This window comes from Chiloscyllium plagiosum, unplaced genomic scaffold, assembly GCF_037043375.1.
Source record: "Chiloscyllium plagiosum isolate Xiang-an unplaced genomic scaffold, Cpla_swu_hap1 HiC_scaffold_11, whole genome shotgun sequence".
In the NCBI taxonomy this organism is placed as follows: Eukaryota; Metazoa; Chordata; class Chondrichthyes; order Orectolobiformes; family Hemiscylliidae; genus Chiloscyllium; species Chiloscyllium plagiosum.
Genome location: NW_028270149.1, coordinates 52,986,803 through 53,011,064, shown reverse-complemented (window position 1 = coordinate 53,011,064; position 24,262 = coordinate 52,986,803). Strand labels below are relative to the sequence as shown.

The 24,262-nt window shown below is 39.9% G+C and overlaps 1 protein-coding gene across 1 annotated transcript in view; it reads right to left on the bottom strand.

Moving 5' to 3' along the window:
- srpx2 (sushi-repeat containing protein X-linked 2) overlaps window positions 1-23,319 on the bottom strand; it is a 70,289-nt gene extending 46,970 nt beyond the window's left edge. Inside the window, exons 1-2 of the mRNA XM_043704663.2 lie at window positions 23,160-23,319; window positions 22,729-22,839 (exon numbers count right to left, since the gene is read on the bottom strand). Of these exons, the coding sequence (XP_043560598.1) occupies window positions 22,729-22,792 (64 nt within the window). The 5' untranslated portion in view covers window positions 22,793-22,839; window positions 23,160-23,319. The remainder of the gene's footprint in view (window positions 1-22,728; window positions 22,840-23,159) is intronic.
- Window positions 23,320-24,262: the final 943 nt, after the last annotated feature.

Here is a 24,262-nt window from a genome sequence, read left to right as displayed (position 1 = left end):
AAATCTGCAGGTAAGTCACAATTTCAGTCCATGCCCAATGAAAAGGCACCCTTCCACATCCCAAGCATTATCCTTGCATGTTTACATTTCAATGAGAGAATCTGGCTGCTGCAAAGTATTTCTTCTAGAACTTGCTGTGTAATGTGTTTGTAAATTGGAAATTTCAGGTACCATTAAGTTCCTTGTTCTCATGATACTTCTTTAGATTACATGACAAGAAGGCAACTAATGCACATCATGTAATGCAATCTACTGAATGCTTGTGGCCATAATTTTAAATTTATATTCTTGGACAATGAATGGCCTGACAATAAGCACAAATTGAAGCCTTATGGGTGGCAGTATATCAGTGAAGGTGTAATTACTGTAAATATCCTTAGCAGGATCTCAAAATCCAAGGTTTTTATTCTTCCCCAGGAGAAAAATAAAAGTACTTTACTCCCCATAATTTATACGTAGTGGCTGCCATTTTGTGTCATAATGTACCATTTGACTTTCGATTGGGAATAGCAAGGTCGCAACTTCATCTTCATATGAGTGACTTATCAGCTCCACATGACCCACAATTTTCTCCTGCTCTTCATACTCCTTTTTCTGTTGCTGTTCCAATGACCCAATGGCCTTTTAGCTTTTCTCCAGTTTTGTTGAACTTCTTTGTATCATTTCAACCACAGAGCCCATGCCTCTGTAAATTCACTCTGTGCTATTCTCTCGACAATCTCCCTATTTTGAGCCCTGAGTTACCATGACCTGTATGATCCACCTTATCAGAGCATCTAGTTCCACCCAGTTTACAATGATGTTCCATCTTGCCATTTCCAACTGCCCCTTTTCACAGTGACCATTCACTCAGCGAATGAGTACAATGAAGCCCATTCTTAGATTTCAGTTGCTTGCTTTTCCCAGGACTCTACTGATTGCACTCTAATAAAGTCCCTGACCATCGCTGAGAAAACTCCAGAACTGATCGTGACCCAGTCCCCAAACTGATTGGCAACAAAGTTCCAAATGATGTCTTAACAGTAGCTCAACTCATCAACCAAACTCTCCCTGCACTTGATTGGGCCTTAATCTACGGACTGCAAACTGATGGATTACTGGATGCTTATAGGACCGATGTGCGTCAATAACCATGGAAACCCCTGGACTCGAATTAGTTGAGCCTCTTTGCTGACTGTGGTTGTATCTCTGACTGACTGAGTCCCACTTAACCCACAAAGAACTGCTCCAATTTGACTTTCACATAATCGCTATTTCTTTGAAGTATGTGGAGTGTGTCACCAGTTAAACTGCTGGTACATGTTGCAGATCTGATACGGATGTAACAAAATATCATGTGTAGCTTACACTGAATAGTTAATCTTTATCATAAGCTGTCTACTTTCCCTGTGCCTTTAACAATGCAAGCCACGGAGGCTGACTGCCAGTGTCTGATCGCTGTAGACTTTGTACATTGAGAAAGCAAAGTAACCTACACAGAGGCTGGAAGCCTCAAGTAATTCATTAAAAGTGCTACGAAAGCAAACTAACAGCCATAAGGTGTGGGTGTCAATGTCAAGTGGAAAAACAACCTGTACAGATGCACGACATCCTTGTCTGTCCCTGTACACAAAAAGTGACCTGGCAGAAGCATCGGTGGCCCTGAGCTCCAAAGTAAAGTGTTAAAGGGCTGAATAGTGGCTGAGTTGGTGTGAAAGCAGACATAAAAAGGTCTGGTCATGCCACCTTGCAAGGATACAGGATCCTGGAGGATCGTCTCTCTCGACATCGAGAATCTGATATTTTACACTCACTGTATTTTTGCAGGTTTTTCACCATTACTCTCGACACAGGAAGCTTAAAATTCCACACACATTTTAACTTTACTAGTATAGCACAATTACACCACACTTCTAAATCTGCGTATTTAAACCCAACACTAATCTTGCCTGGTTAACAGTAATATCCTCTTCATCACCTTATGCCCAGGTCCAAATCAAAATAGGGGTAGAATGGCTCTTGGGACAAGAAAGAACATAAAATTGTTAAAAAAACACATCCAAAAGTTGAGGTGTCACATCTTGTACTCATCAGGACTAATCACAAAGCAATGGGCAATCCAAATCAGACTCCTCCTCAGGTTCCCAGCATCACAATGCCAGTCTTCAGCCAATTCTATTCAGTTCACATGATATCCAGATATGGCTGAAGACACTGATCATTGCAAAGGCTATGGGTTCTGACAACTCTAGCACTGGTACTGAAGATTTGAGCTCCAAAATGTGCCGTAGCCCTAGACCAGCTGTTCCATTGGAGCAACAAAACAGGCATCTACCCAGAAATGTGAAAATTACCTAAGAATATACTGTCCATAAACTGCTGATAAAATCCAACCCAGCCAATGACTGCCCCAATTTACTCACAATCATCAGTATAATGATGGAACATGACATCAATAGTGCTATCAAGCACCAATTGCTTAGCAATAACCAGCTCCTGGATCTCAGTTTGGGTCCCACTAGAACCATTCAGCTCCTGAATCATTCCCAGCCTTGGTCCAAATATGGTTTTATGATCACAATGGGAAAAGTGCTATGGAAATCAGCTGCACGAATCTATGAGTCATCACAAATGTGAAATATGACCAATTTAATCTGAAGGATGATTAATGCCAAATTGTGACCACCATCTAAGAGTTTTTTTAAAAACTCAAGCAATTTTCGTCAATAAACAAGAAAACAAAAAAAAACATAACAAACTTATCCTCGAAAATGTGGCAAAACCACCAGTTGCTAATTACTAATATGAACCCCCCACCCCGCCGTAAATCCAAATATACATGATCATTCATACAAGATGAACAGATCCGTCCAGACAACCAGCTTTGCAGCAATACTGTAGGTGGAAAGTACAGTTATAAAAAAAGCACAGTCTATGGATCAGAGTCACAACCTCAAAAGGGAAATGAGGTGACTTCATTTTGGTGATTCTATTACATTGTCAATGGCAGCAACCATCAATTCAGTAGGCAGTCAGTTAGACTCAGATTGTGGCTTGAGTTCACAGTTCATTCTTTTTGCAATGTCTTTGAGTGTTATTTCTTTTCCACTCAGTGTCAGGAGCATAGATTTCCTTTAATTTCCTAAACGACCTTACTAGATCTTACTCTTGTCCTCCCTCAAAGTGTGAAAATGCATAACTGTCCCAGTATTTAATTATTAGTTAATTGTTGATTCATATTGTGAATTGTCCACCTCTGATTCTATCTCACGCTTACTGTCTTTCACCCTCCACTACCTCAATGGCCAAATTTGCTCTTTCTTACCTTCCTCTCTATGAGACATTGTTTTAAGATGCTTATGGGACAAAAGTAATTATTTTTGCTGTGATCTGGAGTATCTATCAGATAAGTATCTATCAAAAAGTAGGAGGCCTTCAAAAATGAGATAACAGGAGTTCAGAGATAGAATATTCCTATTAGTGTGAAGGGCAAGGCTGGTAGGTGTAGCTGGTAAGCAATGTTGGTTGAAAAGAAAAATTGAGGCACTGTCAGAGTCACAGAGGCATAGAGATGTACAGCATGGAAACAGACCCTTCGGTCCAACCTGTCCATGCCGACCAGATATCCCAACCCAATCTAGTCCCACCTGCCAGCACCCAGCCCATATCCCTCCAAACCCTTCCTATTCATATACCCATCCAAATGCCTCTTAAATGTTGCAATTGTACCAGCCTTCACCACATCCTCTGGCAGCTCATTCCATACACGTACTACCCTCTGCGTGAACAAGTTGCCCCTTAGGTCTCTTTTATATCTTTCCCCTCTCACCCTAAACCTATGCCCTCTAGTTCTGGACTCCCCGACCCCAGAGAAAAAACTTTGTCTATTTATCCTTTCCATGCCCCTCATAATTTTGTAAACCTCTATAAGGTCACCCCTCAGCCTCCGACGCTCCAGGGAAAACAGCCCCAGCCTGTTCAGCCTCTCCCTGTAGCTCAGATCCTCCAATCCTGGCAACATCCTTGTAAAACTTTTCTGAACTCTTTCAAGTTTCACAAAATCTTTCCGATAGGAAGGAGACCAGAATTGCACACAATATTCCAATAGTGGCCTAACCAATGTCCTGTACAGCCGCAACATGGCCTCCAAACTCCTGTACTCAATACTCTGACCAATAAAGGAAAGTATACCAAACGTCTTCTTCACTATCCTATTTACCTGCGACTCCACTTTCAAGGAGCTATGAACCTGTACTCCAAGGTCTCTTTGTTCAGCAACACTCCCTAGGACCTTACCATTAAGTGTATAAGTCCTGCTAAGATTTGCTTTCCCAAAATGCAGCACCTTGAATTTATGTGAACTAAACACCATCTGCCACTTCTCAGCCCATTGACCCATCTGGTCCAGATCCTGTTGTAAGCTGAGGTACCCCTCTTCGCTGTCCACTACACCTCCAATTTTGGTGTCATCTGCAAACTTACTAACTGTACCTCTTTTGTCATTTATGTAAATGACAAAAATTAGAGGGCCCAGCACCGATCCTTGTGGCACTCCACTGATCACAGGCCTCCAGTCTGAAAAACGACCCTCCACCACCACCCTCTGTCTTCTACCTTTGAGCCAGTTCTGTATCCAAATGGCTAGTTCTCCCTGTACTCCATGAGATCTAACCTTGCTAATCAGCCTCCCATGGAGAACCTTGTCGAAAGCCTTACTGAAGTCCATATAGATCACATCTACTGCTCTACCCGAATCAATCTTCTTTGTTACTTCCCCAAAAAACTCAATCAAGTTTGTGAGACATGATTTCCCATGCACAAAGCCATGTTGACTATCCCGAATCAGTCCTTGCCTTTCCAAATACATGTACATCCTGTCCCTCAGGATTCCCTCCAACAACTTGCCCACCACTGAGGTCAGGCTCACCGGTGTATAGTTCCCTGGCTTGTCTTTACCTCCCTTCTTAAACAGTGGCACCACATTTGCCAACCACCAGTCTTCCGGCACCTCACCTGTGACTGTCGATGATACAAATATCTCAGCAAGAGGCCCAGCAATCACTTCTCTAGCTTCCCACAGAGTTCTCGGGTACACCTGATCAGGTCCTGATAACCGTTAAGACATCCAGCACTTCCTCCTCTGTAATCAGGACATTTTGCAAGATGTCACCATCTATTTCCCTACAGTCTGTATCTTCCATATACTTTTCCACAGTAACTACTGATGCAAAATATTCATTCAGTATCTCCCCCATTTTCTGTGGTTCCACACAAAGGCCGCCTTGCTGATCTTTGAGGGGCCCTGTTCTCGCCCTAGTTGCTCTTTTGTCTTTAATGTATTTGTAAAAACCCTTTGGATTCTCCTTAATTCTATTTGCCAAAGCTACCTCATGTCCCCGTTTTGCCCTCCTGATTTCCCTCTTAAGTATACTCCTACTTTCTTTATACTCTAAGGATTCACTCAATCTATCCTGTCTGTATCTGACATATGCTTCCTTCTTTTTCTTAACCAAACCCTCAATTTCTTTAGTCATCCAGCATTCCCTATACCTACCAGCCTTCCCTTTCACCCTGACAGGAATATACTTTCTCTGGATTCTCGTGATCTTATTTCTGAAGGCTTCCCATTTTCCAGCCGTTCATTTACCTGTGAACATCTGCCTCCAATCAGCTTTCAAAAGTTCTTGCCTAATACCGTCAAAATTGGCCTTTCTCCAATTTAGAACTTCAACTTTTAGATTTGGTCTATCCTTTTCCATCATTATTTTAAAACGAATAGAATTATGGTCATTGGCCCCAAAGTGCTCCCCCACTGACACCTCAGTCACCTGCCCTGCCTTATTTCCCAAGAATAGGTCAAGTTTTGCACCTTCTCTAGTAGATATATCCACATACTGAATCAGAAAATTTTCTTGTACACACTAAAGAAATTCCTCTCCATCTAAACCTTTAACACTATGGCAGTCCCAGTCGATATTTGGAAAGTTAAAATCCCCTACCATAACTACCCTATTATTCTTACAGATAGCTGAGATCTCCTTCCAAGTTTGTTTCTCAATTTCCCTCTGACTATTGGGGGGTCTATAATACAATCCCAAAAAGGTGATCATCCCTTTCTTATTTCTCAGTTCCACCCAAATAACTTCCCTGGATGTATTTCCGGGAATATCTTCCCTCAGCACAGCTGTAATGCTATCCCTTATCAAAAATACCACTCCCCCTCCTCTCTTGCCTCCCTTTCTGTCCTTCCTGTAGCATCTGTATCCTGGAACATTAAGCTGCCAGTCCTGCCCATCCCTGAACCATGTTTCCATAATTGCTATGATAATCCTCGTGCCATGTTCCTAACCATGCCCTGTATTGATCTGCCTTCCTTGTTAGGCCCCTTGCATTGAAATAAATGCAGTTTCATTTATTAGTCCTACCTTGTCCCTGCCTGCCCTGACTGTTTGACTGACCTCTGTTCTCAGCTGTACTCATCTCAGATCGAGCTCTTTCCTCTATTTCCCTGGGTCCCAACCACTCCCCCCACTTTACTAATTTAGATCTTCCCAAGCAGTTCTAGCAAATCTCCCTGCCAGTATATTAGTCCCCTTCCAATTTAGGTGCAATCCGTCCTTTTTGTACAGGTCACTTCTACCCCAAAAGAGATTCCAATGATCCAAAAATGTGAATCCTTCTCCCATACACCAGCTCCTCAGCCATGCATTCATCTTCTCTATCCTCCTATTCCTGCCCTCACTAGCTTGTAGCACTGGGAGTAATCCAGATATTACTACCCTTGAGGACCTCCTTTTTAAATTTCTGCCTAACTCTCTGTAATCTCCCTTCAGAATCTCAACCTTTTCCCTTCCTATATCGTTAGTTCCAATGTGGACAATGACCTCCTGCTGGCCCCTCTCCCCCTTGAGAATATTCTGCACCCTCTCGGAGACATCCTTGATCCTGTCACCAGGGAAACAACAAACCATTCTGCTTTTTCGCTGCTGTCCACAGAAACGTCTGTCTGTACCTTGGACTACAGAATCCCCTAACACAATTGATCTCTTGGAAGCCGACGTACCCATCATTGCATTACAGCCAGTCTCAATACCAGAAACTTGGCTGTTCGTGCTACGTTCTCCTGAGATTCCATCACCCCCTACATTTTCCAAAACAGCATACCTGTTTGAAATGGGTATATCCACAAAAGATCCTGCACTAGCTGCCTACTTCTCTCACCCTTGCTGGAGTTAACTGTATCTGAGACATCCCCCCCCCCTTCCTATAACTGCCATCCATCACATACTGTAACTGTTGCAAATTCCTCATCGTTTCTATCTGTCTCTCCAACTGATCCACTTGATCTGATAAGATTTGCATCTAACAGCATTTATGGCAGATATAATCCACAGTAACCCTTAAACTCTCTTTAAACTCCCACATCTGACATTTTTGCTCCTTCACAATCTACAGACCCAGAAAATAACACTGTCTTATTCCTCTACAAACACTGCCCCAGGTTAAATTAATAGCTATGGCTTATATTTTAAGTTTAATCAAGAGACTTACCTCCAAAAACACATAATCAAGAAAGAATCCACTGTACCCACTACTGCAGCCTTTATCTTGGACAGACTTAAATCAACGATTAACTTATCTGATTCTGTGCTGTGAACTTCGCCCAACAGTTCCTCCAAGATTAGTTGTGAATTTCACTGTTTGTTAATTTTCCCAGATGCACTCCGATGTCCAGTGATACACAATTTCAAACAGCAAAGGCGGTAACTGTGCAGGTTCTCTCTTTCTCTCTCTCTCCTGCACTGTCCTTACAATTTGCTTCCTTTGTCTGCTCTTCTCCCTTTTAAAACTGCTGTTGTTTTGACTATTTTTTTCCAAAGTTCCAAAACAATGCAACAGCATATAAAATAGTAATTGCTGTTCCTGGAATTCAAGGAAATCACCTCCAACACCTAAAATACCTCAAAGAAAGGAGCAGCTCTTACAGCCAGAAACTTTCCCCGTCCTCCATCTTGGATTACCCAGAATCCACTGGGTAAGAAAAAAAGAGGCATATATCAGGTTTAGACAGCTGGGATTGAGTGAATCCCTCGAGGAGTATAAGGGCAGTAGGAGTATACTTAAGAGGGTAGTTTAGGAGGACAAAAATGGGATGTGAGTTAGCTTTGGTAAACAGGGTTAAGGAGAATCCAAAGAGATTCTACAAATACATTAAGGACAATAGAGTAACCAGGGAGCGAATAGCGTCCCTTAAAGATCAACAAGGCCATCTATGCGTGGAACTACATAGATGGGCCAGATACTAAATGAATATTTCACGTCAGTATTTAATGTGGAGAAGGACTTAGAAGGTAGGGCGCTTGGGGAAATAAATAGTAATGTCTTGAAAATGTTCATATTACAAAAGAGGAAGTGTTGGAGGTCTTAAAACACAAAGGAATATAGATCCCAAGGACCTGATCAGGTGTATCCCAGAACTTCTTGAGATGCTCGGCAAGAGATTGATGGGCTCCTTGCTGAGATATTTGTATCAACAGCCATGGGTTAGGTCCCAGAAGACTGGAGGTTAGAGACAAAGGGTTACACCCAAAATGCTAACTTCTCCACCTCCTGATGCTGACTTGCTTGCTGTGTTCTTCCAGCCTCCTGTTCATCTCCAGAAGACTGGAGGTTGGCTAATGTGGTGCCACTAGTAAAGAAAGGCAGTAAGGAAAAGCCAGGGAACTATAGATCAGTGAACCCAACATCAGTGATGGGTAAGTTGTTGGAGGGGAATCTGAGGGAGAGGAATTGTTATTGTGTCGCCATAGTCTTACCAGGCCATAGGGGCTGCTCTCTTAATAGAGAGAAGCGACTGATGGTGATTTAAAATGAGGGCCACCAGACCTCAGGTGAGGGAAAGTTGTGAAGGAAAGTCCTTTATGGCAACCTCAAGCCAATGATGGGAATTGAATCCACACTGTTGGCATCACCCTACTCTGCAAACCAATGATCCAACCCAACTGAGCTAAACCAATTCCCAGGACAAGATTTACATGCATTTGGAAAGGTAAGGACTGATTAGGAATAGTCAGCTTGGCTTTGTGCATAGCAAATCATATCTCACTAACTTGATTGAGTTTTTTTGAAGAGGTGACAAAAATGATTGATGAAAGAAGAATCGTAGACATTGTCTATATGTGCTTCAGTAAGGCATTTGACAAGGTTCCACATGATAGATTGGTTAGCAAGATTAGATCACACAGAATACAGGGAGAACCAGCCAATTGGATATAGAATCCACTTGAAGGTAGGAGACAGAGGGTAGTGGTGTAGGGTGTATTATCGGACTGGAGGCCTCTGGCTAGTAGTTTGCCATAAGGATCGGTGCTGAGTCCACTGCTTTTTGTCATTTATATAAATGATTTGGATGCGAATATGGGAGTTACAGTTCATAGGTTTATAGATGACACCAAACTTAGTGGTGTAGTGAATGGTGAAGAAGGTCATCTCAGAATACCACGGGACCTTGATCAGATGGGCCAATGGGCTGAGAAGTGCCAAATGGAGTTTAATTTAGATAAATGTGAGGTATTACATTTTGGTAAGGCAAACCAAGACAGGACTTATACAGTTAATGGTAGGGTCATGGGGAGTGTTGCTGAACAAAGAGGCCTTAGGGTCCAGATTCATGGTTCCTTGAAAATGGAGTCACAGGTAGACACGATGCTGAAGAAGGCATTTGGCACACTTGCTGTTATTGGTCAGTGCACAGAGTTTTGGAGTTGGGATGTCATGTTGCAGTTGTACAGGACATTGGTGGTGAGGCCACTTTTAGAATAGTGTGTTCAATTCTGGTCTCACTACTACAGGAAGATCATTATTAAACCTGAAAGGGCTTGGAAAAGATTTAAAGTGATATGGCTGCAATTGAAGACTTTGAGCTATAGGGAGAAGCTGATAGGCTGAGGCTGTCTTCCCTGGAGCTGAAGGGTGATCTTATAGAGATTTATAAAATCATCCCCATGTGAGGTCCTGACTCTACTTTGCAAGGCCCTGTAATGGAGAAAAGTTGATTACAAATAAACATTTAAGGTAATTAGTAAAAGATCTGGCAAGGGGCGGGGGTCTAGGGGGTGGTGTTGAAGACTTGGTTGGAGAATTGTTCTGGAAGGTTAATGGAAGCAAATTCAATAGTAAAAGGAAATTATGGTAAAAGGAAGGAACATTGTAAGGCTATGGGTAAAGAGCAAGGCATTGGGAATAATTTCTTTCCAAGAGCTGCCACAAGAATGATGGCCTAAATGACCTGTGCTTTGATTCTATACCATCGTCCTGCTGCCGTCAAGTTATGTGAACTCAGTATTTCATGAGCCCTCGAGATCACTCTCTCCACTTATTATTTGAAATTCAGCCTCTGTTGTTTTGTGAACAAGTTGCATTTTCATAGCACCTTGCACTAGCTTAAGGGCATTCCAAAACTCAATACAGCCAAAGGAACTAGCCAATCTAGTATTTTTAATATTTACATTTTGGAGAAGCTGGGGTTTCAGTATGACCTTTCACCTTAAAGTTGAAACCCGCCTCAGCATTTTACTGAAGCTTGCACTATGGACTCAAGTCTCTCAAGTGGGATTTGAACTCGTCACCACTTTATGTTGAGGCGACATAAAGTGATCTGTAGGATGTTAGAAATGGATTTAACAGTAATAGACATGGGAAATTAACTGTATTGGTAGGGCACAGGCATGATTAGCTGAATGGTGGCTGTCTATGCTCAAAAGGTTCCAAGATTAAAGGATCACCCCTTTTAAAACAGAACTTGTACTACATCGTAATCATGACGCAACAACCTTCTGCAAAAAAAAATTCCTTCAAACTTCATTCCTTGTACAACAAAGAATTTGAGGACTTTTACTACTGCCTACCCCAGTCACAATTTTGAAAAGCTCTTATTAAATTTTCTCTTTGCCTTTTTTGCTGTAACGGCAGTATCAAGTTCAAGTATCAAAGTCCGTGAAAACTGTAATTCCCATCAGTGACATCATCCTGGTACATCTACACTGTCCATCCTCCAATGTTTCAAATTCCATTTGATACGAAGCATGAAAATTTCCAACTGTACTCTGTGATCTAACCTTATTTTTTGTATAAAATGCAACAATAGCAGTAAGATAAATTACCACTTTAATCCATTTTTCCTGGTGATGGTTGAGAGAAAACTGTTGGACAGGGCACTGGGAAAACTGCCTTTTTTTTGGCGTAGTTCCATGTTTCCACCAAGAATGTAGATATGGTCTCAATATTAACATCTCACCTGAAAGTCAGCACCTCTGGTGCAGTGGTACTTCCCCCTCCATTGATTATAAGAAATTAGAACAAGAGTAGAATATTTGGTTTTTTGATAAGACAATTACTGATCTGATTGTGGCTTAAACTCCATTTTGCTGCCTGTAAACCTTTTACTCTTTTGTTGATTAAAAATCCATCTAATTCAGCCTTCAATTTGTTCAGTGGCACAGTCTAGATTAGCCTCTCCATGGAAAAGAATCTCAAAGCTCAGGCAGTTCAAAACTGGAAGGCAAAGCTTTAAAGGTGAGAGGAGAAAAATTTAAAAGGGACCTGAAGGGTAACCTTATTCGCACAGAGGGTGGTTTGAATGTGGAATGAACTGCCAGAGGAAGTGGTCGATGCAGGTACAGTTACAACATGTGAAAGATATTTAGACAGGTACACGAATAGGAAAGGTTTAGAGGGACATGGGCCAAATGTAGGCAAATGGGACTAATTTAGGTGGGGAAACTTGGTTGGCATAGACAAGTTGGACCGAAAGGTCTGTTTTCACGTTGTATGACTCTATGAGAGGCATGGAGAGGATGAATAGTCAAAGTCTTTTTCCTAGGATAGGGCAGTGTAAAACTAGAGGGCATAGGTTTAAGGTGAAAGGTGAAAGATTAAGACAGAGATGAGGAGTTTTTTTTCTCTCAGAAGGTGGTGAAATTATTTTATGCAGAGAGCGCTCAAGGCTGGGGGCTAATAATGTTCAAGGATATGCTTGACAGAATTGTAACCAGTAAGGGAATTGGGGAAATGGTAAGAGAGTGGATTCAAGGGCTCCGAAATCAACACTGATCTCACTGAGTGCTGGAACAGACTCGATGGGCCGAATGGACTACTTTTGCACCTGCGTCTTATGGTCACAGTTTAATCTCTAGCATGGTTATTTTCTTGTTACAAGTCTCCCCAACATGTTAAAAATAGATTAGTTACTAATCTGCAAATTTAAACTATATCACTTTTAATCGCAAATGCGGACAGGACAGAAAAGGCAGATGAGAAACAGCAACAGAACATAGGATCACTTCTCCTTTAAAGAAAAAGTAAAAGTAAAAATAGTCTACTAATCCAAATTGCACTCTGGTTCATATTTCCAATAATTCATGTCTAGTCCTTAAAATAGACAAAAAAAAGCTCAAATCCAGAAGTTAGGTGAGGCAAGGTGAAATAGTATTTGAGTCAATGGGAATCAGAGGAAAGTTCTCTACGGGTTGGTGTCATATCAAGCATAAAAGTAGATGATTCAGTGTGTTGGATGTCAGTCATCTCAGCTCTAGGCGTTCCTCAGTAATATCCTAGATCCAAAAATCTGCAACTGCTTCAGCAATGACCTTTCCTCTATCATAAAGTGCAAAATAGTGCCATTCACTAATGATTGCACAATCTTCAGAACCATTCATGACTCCTCAGATACAGGAACAATGTTCAAATGCAACAAGACTGGGACAACATCCAGGCTTGAACTACTAAAATGTTAATAAACAATAAAACCATAGAGTCCGTACAATGTGCAAGCAGGCCATTCAGCCCATCAAGTCCATACCAACCCCCTAAAGAGTATCCCACCCAGACCCACTCTATCCTACCCTATCCCTGTAAGCCTGCATTTCCCATGGTTAATCTACCCAACCTACACAACCCTGGACACTCAGGGCAATTTAGCATGGCTAAACCATCTGACCTGCACGTGTTTGGATTGTGGGAGAAACCAGAGGAGACCCACGCAGATACTGGGAGAATGTGCAACTCCACACAGACAGACACCCGCAGCTGGAATCAAACCAGGTCCCTGGTGCTATGAGGCAGCAGGGCTAACCACTGAGCCGCCGTGCCACAGTAATGGCTCATCCCCCAACTCCACAAAGCTTGTCTACCATCCATAAGACACAAGTCAGGTGTATGATGGAATACTCCCCACTTGCCTGGATGAGCCCATTTTAAACAAAATTGAAGACGTTTGATACTATTGAGGACAAAGTAGCCTACTCAGCAGGCACTGCATCCACAAACCTTTATTCCCTCCACCAACAATACACACAGTAGCAGCAAAGTGTACCAATTACAACTTGCACAGCATAAATTCACCAAGGCTTTTTAGATAGAGGTCATGGCTTTGGAATGTACTATCACCTAAAAAGGTCAAGAGCAGCAGATGCTGAAGAATATCAAAATCTTCAAGTTTCTTTCCAAGTCACATATCATCCAGTCTAAGTCTAACTTGGAACTATAGTATATAATTATTCCTTAAGTGTTGCTGGGTCAACATCCTGGAAGTCCCTCTCTAACAGCAGTGTAGGTATACCCACACCAGACAGACAGCGATTCAAGAAAGCAACTGACCACCTCCTCAAGCGCACTTAGGGATGGATAATGAATGCTGGCCCAGTTCACAATGCCCACATCCCAGCAATATTTTTCTTAAAAAAAGTGAGGTCAAGGAAACAGAGCAGTTACTGGAAAATGTTGGAGAAATGCTTCCTTCATTATAGTGGCCTGTGCAATGGCTAAACAAAATTTGTTGGTGAAGGTAAAATTGGCAGCACAAGTAGATATTTGATTTGTGACCTTTATTGTTGAGGGATTGAAGTTTAATAATTAGGGATGTTTTGCTACAATTGCACATGGTGTTGGTGAAGTCACACCCAGATTTCTGTGCACAGATTTTAAGAAAGGATCTACTTGTATTAAAGGTCATAAAAAAAGATTCACTAAGTTGATTTCTGGGATGCAGGGCTTGATTTATCAAGAACAGCTAAACATTTTAATCTTTTATTCTTCTAATCTCTAGTGAGTGGGATGTGATCTTTTTGAAACACACAAGATTTTGAGGAAGCTTGGCAAGATAGATTTGGAGATGATGACTTTATTAGTGGGGGAATCTCAAACTAGGGGACACATTCACAGAATAAATGGCGACACGTTTAAAATTGAGGTGCTTTTTTTTTACTCCGGAGAGGGTAGTGAATGTCTGGAATTCTGTACCCAGAGAATAGATTACTGGAAGTTTTGAGGAGAAAGTAGGTACATTTTTGAAATACTAGGGAATTGATGAGCTGGCATGAAAGAAGAGTTGAAACCTAAGCAGATTATGCATGATAGAGTCATACAGTTATTCAATAATACAGCATAGAGGAGAAGGTGAGGATTGCAGATGCTGGAGATTAGAGTCAAGATTAGAGTAGTGCTGGAAAAGCACAGCAGGTCAGGCAGCATCCAAGGAGCAGGAAAATCGACATTTCGGGCAAAAGCCCTTCATCATAGAAACAGGCCATTCAGCCCACCATGTCTATGCTAACCAACAAATACCAAAGTACACTAATCCTATTTGTCTGCACTTGATTCATAGCCTATAATATCCTGGCATTTTAAGTACCCACTGTTTCTAAAATATTGAGATAATATCTGCCTCCAGCACTCTCTCAGGCAGATCCTTTTGAATGGCAGGGCAGATTTGGAGCAAGGAATGGCCTACAGCTTGTATTTCTCCTGTTACGTTATCTGAAATTTTCTTTGGGGATCTGGATTAGATGTCTGTAGTGGTCAATAAGTCCTCTCTATCTGCTCTTAAATATTTTGATGTTATGTCTGTCATGACTACAGAATGAGATTGATCATAAGTTTTGGTGGAAACATTTTAAAAAGGCTAAAATGCAGATAATTTTGATGTAGACATTTTACTAAAAGATAAGCCTTTAATAGCAGTGTAATCACCAATGCCCTGGAAAAGATAATTTTAGTTTTGTTATGACCCATGGGACGAGAGTGATGGGGCATTCCTGCAGCCTCAATGATAACAGATTAAAATGAAGACACTAGTTTTCATTCCTATTGTAATTCCACTGGTATTATCTAAGTATGTTGGGATGACAGAGATTCAATTTATTGTGGAAAATACATATGATGTTAATTCCATTAAAGAATTGTTAACTGTCTTGAGTGATGAAAAGCAGTTAGCTTCAACTCCAGTAGAAAGGTTAGATATTATTTTCAGCAGCACTCACATGAAAATGTTCAATCGGAAACCATTCAGAATAAGTAGATACTGCATTTCTTGGCAAGTTATCAGAGACACAGCAGAAGATGATTGCTACTTCTGAAGTATCAGATCTTCCAAATATAAAGCATCCAGAAATATGAGATAACCGGTCAAAGGATTTCTGAATCTGACAAAATTTTACTGATAAGACATAATTGAGCAAAAGAAAAAGTAGATATATATATATAGATGAGGCATAGTATTTTCGGGGGTTTGCTTGGATATAAGTGAAATGTGCCTCCTGTTTTCTGAGCAGCATCCCTGTCTTTTTCACATTGGCCTTACATATGAATTGGCAGTGATGTCCCTCAACAATAGTAAAAAATAAGATGTCTGCACTGCAACTCCTCCACATTACTATTCATTTCACAGATTTTACCATTAGCAGTGAAATCGTGGTGCTCATTGTCAACCTTGAAGAAAGCTACCAAGGATCCAAATGCAAAGGTCTGGACAGACTGTCAACATGCCCAACCAACAATGGACATTCACCTAGTATTCAGAATTCACAAGATGCTGGAAATCAGTAACAAAAACAGAAATTGCTAGAAAATCTCAGCAAGTCTGAAGAAGCATCACTGGACCCAAAACATTAACTCTGATTTCTCTCCAGACCTGCTGAGATTTTCTAACAATTTCTGTTTTTGTCTCTGGGTGATAAATGTTGGCAAAGCCAACGACACCTGCATTCCATGACCAAAAACAAAAAAAAAAGTGAATATTTGACAATACAGATCTCTGCTAGTCAACAAAAGCCCTGGTGTAGAGAGAAGCTGTCATCACCACACTCCTGTACTTCAGCAAAGCATGGACTGTTAACATGATGCAAAAAAGTGTTAGAGAATTTCCATCAGCAATGCCTCTGTTGTATTTTCCAGATTCAATGACTGTTGTTGGGAGGACAGTCAAATAAAGGCTAATGTCTCTCTGGAAGCTAGCTCTACAAGCATTCAGGCAAAATGCCAGCAAAATCAACTCCACTGTGAGTAAATCATCTTCTCTACCAGGTACTCTTTTCTCAATTGTTATGTGGTCAGCATTCCAGGGGAAGACAAAGAAAACACTTCAAAAGGTTCTCGTTACGTTAATGGTGCTGCACTACAAAGAGAGCTTCAATGACTCGGAATAAGCTCTACAGAGTCATTCAAAAAACAACTTGTCTATCGCATTCAGTCATGCTGATGCAATGATGAGGAAGGGCAGAGCAAAAAAAGAAGCAAATCCTGCAATTTGGATCCCATGACCTCATGGGATGTCATGCCCAATGTTCCCAAAAATCTATGAGTTGAGAATTGTTGTGTTGAATTATATGACGATCCATGACAGAAACCATGGTGTCATTCTCAAATCAAGCAACAGCCAAGTATGACAAACTGAGGGGAATTATGAAGGTACACAAGTATTTAATTAAAGACATAGTTGAACTTGATATCTAATTCTCTTTATTCAAAACTAAGTTTACCATTTCATCCTCAGTTGCTTTTGCTAAGAGTTTGTTTTAAGTGTGCGCATACTATTTATTCAGCACAAAGAGGATCAAGGCCCTAAGTTTCACTGAACTCCTTTCTCCAAGCACAAATGGGATGGGCCTCATTGGTGCCCCAAGTAATAGCTATCAGTCGCATTGTGGCAGGGTTAATATGTGTAATGACACATGTAACCTTCTTAATCCATCACTGTAAAGTGGCATAACCATCGAATACAGTGGAAAAATCTTTAGTCTCTAAGAAAATATGCAATGTGATTTTTGTAAAGAGATACTGTGAAAGCAGTAGAAAGTAATTTCAAAATCTGGATCCTAGTCCAGGCCTCTTGGAACTCTTACAACTCCTAACTGGTGAGAGTTCCAAAGAAACTTACCTGATAGAATTATGGACCCAGCTATTCAAGCAATATGTGTGCATATTCCTTTTAAGTCATATTTTGTGTGGTGGAAAGCTAAGTGAAATAGCTTTTGTTATCATTTCATGACTCTCAGTAATTTTTATTGCCACATGTTTGTCAACACTTTGCTCCAGAAGTTTGAACTACAATCAATGGCTGCAGGAGAGAAGGAGCTTTAACCTTTGTGTTCATGAAAATGTGTACTCTGATAGGCAAGCTGGAGAAGTATTCCGGTTCCTCGAAACCACTCCCTCAATTTGAGAAGCACAAAATCGATCAATTCAAAATAAAAAGCATTAATTAATAAACTTTGCAACTTTGTGATTTAAATACACAGGACATAACACTGCCATGACTGTGCTCTCCCTCATCCCTCCCAACAACCCCCAACATTTGCAGGACTCTTAATGGCTGATCCTATCACTTACCAGGTAAAGGTTCTCTCCTTAAGAACCATAACATTTCAGTGGTGATAGCAGAAGAACCTTAATTACAGTGTCTGCTTATAGGCAGAGGATCCTTCAGGAAGGGAGCCTGTGTTTCCATGAAATACACATACAAAGAAGGCAAAGAATGTTTTCCTTTCCCTAGTCATATTGTTCATTATTTAATGAAATTGGAAATCAGGAGATTGTTCTAAGCAACTTATGAGGAAATATCTAAATCATGAAGCAATGAGCAGAGAACCTGTCTTTGGGTGGACAACACATATGACGTGTCTTTTCACACCCGGCCTTCAAATGAGAGAGAGCACAAGCCAGATTCTTAAAACTTTCAGCAACACCAGTTTTGCAAATCAATAAAACGACAAAGATCCAGCATTCTAATTATCCATATGTCCAAGGCAACTTGCAAACACATGCAGAACAGCATATACAGATGTGAACAAAACAATGGTGTTTATATTCCATTTACAATTTGTAATCTTGTGAGTATAAACTCAATTTCAGGATAGTTTAAAATGTACATGTGCAGGAGGAATAGAAACTGACCCATTGCTGTAGAAATTATGCCTGGGACTGTTTTACACCAAGTCCCATTTAAACCTCTCCAATTAACCACCCATCCATTTCATGCCAAGGTAGCAAAGAAAACGTCACTAAAACCCAGTAAGCAATAGAATCAGCTGTCAGGTCTGTTACAAAAACCAGGATCGTTGCGTCGGGGTGGAAAGAGAACAAACGCATGGTGGGAAATGCTTTTATTCCTCTTGAATTGTACCAAATTGTTCCTTCTAACCCAAAAGGAGCAGAAAGAAAAAAATGAATTTACTTCTTTGGGCATCTACAATAGCATCAAACTATTTTGTTACTGTATTAGCTTGGCAGAATAAAGATGTATTAAAGATAATCTTACCAGTTTTGAGACCTTTATCTTAGTGCCTGCTATAGTCAACAAGTGAAAATCAAACCTAACCATTGTAGGCCAGGTATGAAACCTGAATTTCAGCCAAACAAACATTCAGCCAGTTTTAGCCAGATAGGTGGGTTTAAAATCATGGGAGTTGAACTGTAGAGCCATTAGAGGGGATAGGTCACTCAGCCACCATTTCTGCTCTACTTCAATGAGATTATTTGGTTATTCAATTAAATAATTTATTTAAATTATAGCTGATTATAATTTGCTACCATAACCACAATACTCAATGTCCTTATCTAACTAAAGGCGATCAATTTCAGTCTTGAACATTTGACCACAAGACCATAAGAAACAGAAACAGTGATAGGTCATTTGGCCATCGTGTCTGCATTGTTATTCAATAGGATGATAGTTAATCCAACATTCCTCACGTCCACGTTACTGTTCTTTCCCCATAACCCTTGATTCCCCTATTGATCAAGAATCTATCAAACTCAATCTTAAATATACACAAGTATGTCATCCCTTCAAATCTCCATGGCAAGAAATTTCAAAGAATTACAACACTCAGAAGAAATTCCTTCTCATCTCAGTCTTAAATTGACACCCCTTTATTTTGAGACTAGGCTCTCTGGTCCTAGACTCTCCCATGAGGGGAAAACATCCTCTCAAGTCTGTTAAGATATGTTTCAATTAGCTCACCTCTCGATCTTCTAAATTCCAATGAGTCCCAACCTTTTAGCCTTTGTTCATAAGACAATTCTTCCATACAAATTGTACCAGTATACATGGTCTTTTAGGAAGATTATTCCCAATTTATGCTGCCATATTGTCTGTCAATTTAACCTAGAAAGTGTTAGGAAAATGATTTCATACTTTTGCCTTTCCTCAAGGGCACTTTCAATTTACAAATATTCTCACTGGAGCTTAGAGTTCTTGGTGTAGATTTCTTTCCTTCTTACCATTTGTTACAACACAGAAAGGAAAGTTAGGTCAATGTCAAACTTTAGTTAATATGACGATATGATATTAACTTGCCATGGATTGATTTAATATAGTTTGGCATTCTGTAATGTGCTTGTACAAATACAACTTACTGAAACTCAAGACTATATTTTTCCCTTTAGAAAATTAGGAATACGTACTTGGGAGGATCATGTTTCTGCTTTTCAGAACTGTTTATTTTCAGATAACTTGTTTTAATTCTAACTATGACTGACTTTAACAATCAGCAGAACAACCATCATATCATATTTTTTAAAAATTGTTTTGCAAATAAGTGAAGTAGCCAGATACAGCAGCGTCAACAAGGTTTGAATAACAGACTCACCTTGAATTCAAACAATTGAAACTGCAGCTAGGACCAATAGATTTCTAAATTTTGTGACATTGAGCATTTTGAACAACACCCAAGGTAAATAAATTGTAGCTAATTGTAATGATTCTTTGTAAATTTCTGAATTGAGAAAGCTTACAGAAGAAATGATAGACAGCAAGTGTTCTGAGTACAAAACAAAAACTGGTCCAGCCAAGCTCAGAAACATCATTATATCAACCAAATCAAAGTCTGGGAAGGAAACACAGAAGAGATGGAGATCAGTTAAGCACACCAAATCACTGCCTCAATTTATCAAAAATCTCGAACTTTCACGTTTTTTAAATTCCCTGTTCATTAGTCAGTAAATGATTGCGAGTATGTTATTTTTATGTGTTCTCTTGCCCCTGTGAAAAGTACATTATTAGTTGAACCATCTTGCTTCCTATTTGAGAGATAATTTTGTTTTCTATTGGGATGGATCAGATTATCTGTTGAAAACAACCCTGGCGGAATGCGTTTCAGTTTCCAAAATTGCCTTTACTCAGTGAAACCATAGAATTGTTAACATCAATTGTTGTTGGGTCTTCAAGCTCAAAAGCACTTAGCTTTCTGATTTTCCTATATTCCTGAACCACCTGGTGGCACTTGACGCTAATTTTAATTCATTATACCATTGCATCTTTATAACCTCAATAAATCTCAGCTGTGTTCAATCAAAAATATTTTACAGCTAACTTTTTAGCTAATCACCCTTTGGCAATTCATCAAACTAGAGTTGAATGGAAAAGTGGCAAATCCTAAAGTGCCATACAGGAAAGTAGAAAGCTAGCACTTTTCTCAATTAATACCTTTAACCGTTGGTTTTGAAATTTAATTCTATGAGTAAGCTTATGGTCTTCTCTAGCATTAATTCTGAGTCATTGATAAAAATGCCTGGGTTGGAGCTTTTCAGCTGTAAGGAGACATTAAGATAAGTGATAGAGCAAAGTGTGCAGAGGACTGTAAAACTTTGCAAAGGAACATAAATACTTTGAGTGAGTGGGCAAAGGTCTGACAGATGGAATACAATGTTCATAAATGTGAAGCCATCCTTTTTGGTAGGAGTAACAGTAAAACTGATTATTAATTGAATGGTAAATAGTTGCAGCATGCTGCTATGCAGAGGAATCTGGGTGTCTTTGTGCATGAATCACAGAAATTTAGTCTGCATGTACAACAGGTCATTAGAAAAGAAAATGGAATTTTGTCCTTCATTCCTAAAGCAGGGAGGTTATGTTGCAGCTGTATAGGGTTCTGGTGAGGCCACACCTGGAGTACTGCATGCAGTTTTGGTCTCCTTACTTGAGAAAGGATGTACTGGCACTAGAGGGAGTGCAGAGGAGGCTCCCTAAGTTGATTCTGGAGCTTGTAATGATTATAATGGGATTATAATGATTGGAATTTAGAAGAATCAGGGGTTTCTTATAGAAACATAAAATTATGAAGGAAATAGAAAAGATATATAGAGGATGTTTCCACTGGCAGGTGAAACTAGGACAAGAGGGCATAGCCTCAAAGTTAGGGGGAGCAGATTTAGGACTGAATTAAGAAGAACAGAGATGGTTAAGCTGGGGGAGAATCATGCTTAAGGTGTACAAATTTGAGGGATCTAAATAGGAAGAATTTTTTTCCCTTTTGAATAGGGATCAATAATGAGGACACATAAATTTATAGTTAAGGGCAGAAGGGTAATGTGGGTATTTAGGGAAAATATTTTTCACCTAAAGTATAGTGGTTTATATGGAAATCCACCTAAAAAGGGTGGTAGAGGTGGGACAGACTACAACTTATAAGAAATATTTAGATACACGGTAAGTTCCACAGCATACAGGGCCATGAGCCAAGTACTGGAAATGTAAAGAGAATAGATAAGTGCTTGATGACCACTGTAGATACAATGAGCCAAAGGACTTCTCTCTGTGCTGTAAAACTCTGACTCTATACAAGCTACAAAAAATGGTGAGAGGTAGAAAAACAAAACCCTATTGCAAAGACACTAAAGCTAAGACTTAACAGATATGTTCATTCTTCTTGAAGTGGTATGCAACTAAAAGTGAACTCAGGAGCAATCCCATCTCCAGGCATTCCAAGGCACGTTTAAGCCACTGCCCTTTGGCACCCTCTCCAGAGCCTTGTTACATTCCAACTCTCCCCATTTATCATCAATCACCTTCTTCTGACGCCAATGTGTGCCCTGGGAGTGTCCAATTTTAGTCCTAGCCCCACTTACTAACAGTTAACTTTGGCCAGAAAAGAGCAGCTGACTATTGGGATACAGATGAGTAAAAGTAGTTGACATACTAAGCCTATGCCTCACACATCCAAGCTACACTTCATGTGTTCTTGACAGGAATTTGCATCAACTTCCTTTTCCTCATGGTCTACCTCAACTCAGATCATAATTAGCCACCTCAGCAAATGCAACAGCTTTTTCCTGAACAAACCAGCTGTCATATATTAAATAGGCTCTGTTATAATTCAGTTCCTCCACTTCCTGTCCTCATAAACCATCCATATACCTATTATATCAGCATTCCCACAAAAAGAGGTACCCTTTCTTTCAGTAGTCTACTCTGTAGGGGACACATTATTTTAGTCTCAATTCTCAGCTATTTTGAGTTGACTCAGTAAAAGGAGAGAAACCAGCACTCTAGATATTCTACACAAATATTTCTGGTGTACTGCCACATCACAGAAATCAGTGGTTTTGGGGAAAGAAAGGAAGGAAATTGAATTGAATGAAAATTCTCTGGCAGTTAGATCCTCTCAATATAACAAGAAAACAATTCACTCTTACCTTCATAACGATAGGCAACTGCTGCCCTCACAGAGAGAGTGAGCAAGAAAAATAATCTTCTCATGTCCCGTTCAATTAATCTGATTCAAATTTCAAACTCCACAAGTACGTCTATGAATAAGATTAAAATTATTCAACTATGCCATAAAGTTGCTGCTTCCCTAGCATTTACTACAGTTCAACAGAATAATAACGCACAAATTATACATTGATCTAAAAGGTATTCAAAGTCAGTACATTCACCGCTGCCAAAGTTGCTCACCCACTTAGTTTAAAACCACGGAACGAAGGGTCACTTAAACCTTGCTTCTTCTCTAAACAGTAAGCGTTTTAATGTAAACAGAAACTGACCAAAAGGAGCAACTATCATTCAGGCCACACTAGGATGGAAAAGTCTGTTTCTTCACAATCCGACAGATCTAATGAATTACCTTTTATATTATATTTCCTTCCTACCGTACAGGAGGAATTTCAATCCTGAAGTTTGGCACATATGGAAAACAAGGAAGCTGGAAGCAGGAGCGAGTGACATCATTCGGTTCCATCCAGTGAGGGGCTTCTAGAAGCCCCTTAAAGCTGTGCCGTTCTGACATTAAACATCGCCAGTAACAATAATAAACCTCACTAAAGAGTGGCTTTAAATGGCCGCCAGGAACAAAACCATGCCGGATGTGAATCAAATATTTTCATCGTCATATTGTTTTGTGAATTTAAATAAGTTAACAAGAAGCAGCTTTGAAGGAAAAAATGGCAAAATCTGGTAGAGTTTAACACTTAGTTCCCGTATGAAGGCAAATATGAAGGGGAATAAACACTGCTACATCAATTGGAATTTTAAAAATTCTTTTTTTAAAAAAAAAGTTTTCTTTTATCTTTTGAACAGCAGACATCCTCTCTAAAATGTGCAGTATTTTGTAAATAGAGCACTCTCCAATTATCTCCCTGAAAGCTTTCAATATTTACATTTTCTATGTTGTAATAGAGTTTGCTGTAGAGCAGTTGGCATAGTGTGGGATATAGGTAAAGTAGTGTTACTTCTGCAATCATAATTACTTATGCAAATTAAATGCACTCACACCAGTATATAATTGTTTCAACCAAGAGCTGAGTCAACAAGAATGAAAACTATGTGAAGGAAATATATAATTGTTTTTGTATTAGCTAAAATGTGCATACAAGAATGAAACGTGCCTGCAAACAATGGTAGATGTTACAGACAAATAGCTAAGGTGCTGTGAGGTTGTAGGTTAAGCCAGATATGCTTGTACAAGCAGTAGTTATAAGCATCTGTTTCCCACTTCTGCAAAAACACAAAAACACAAATACAAACCCCAATAAAAAGGTCATAAGGATCAATATGGTTGGGGAAAGGGAGGAAGTGTCACAAGTGGGGGAAATAGATGGCAGTGAAGGAGAATGTACCTAACAATGGACCACAATAGGATGTGGTGAAATGGCCAAGTAAAACTTGTACTTTGTTATGCACAAGGCCGGATAAGGCAAGAGATAAACAATAGAAATGGGTACCGGTTTT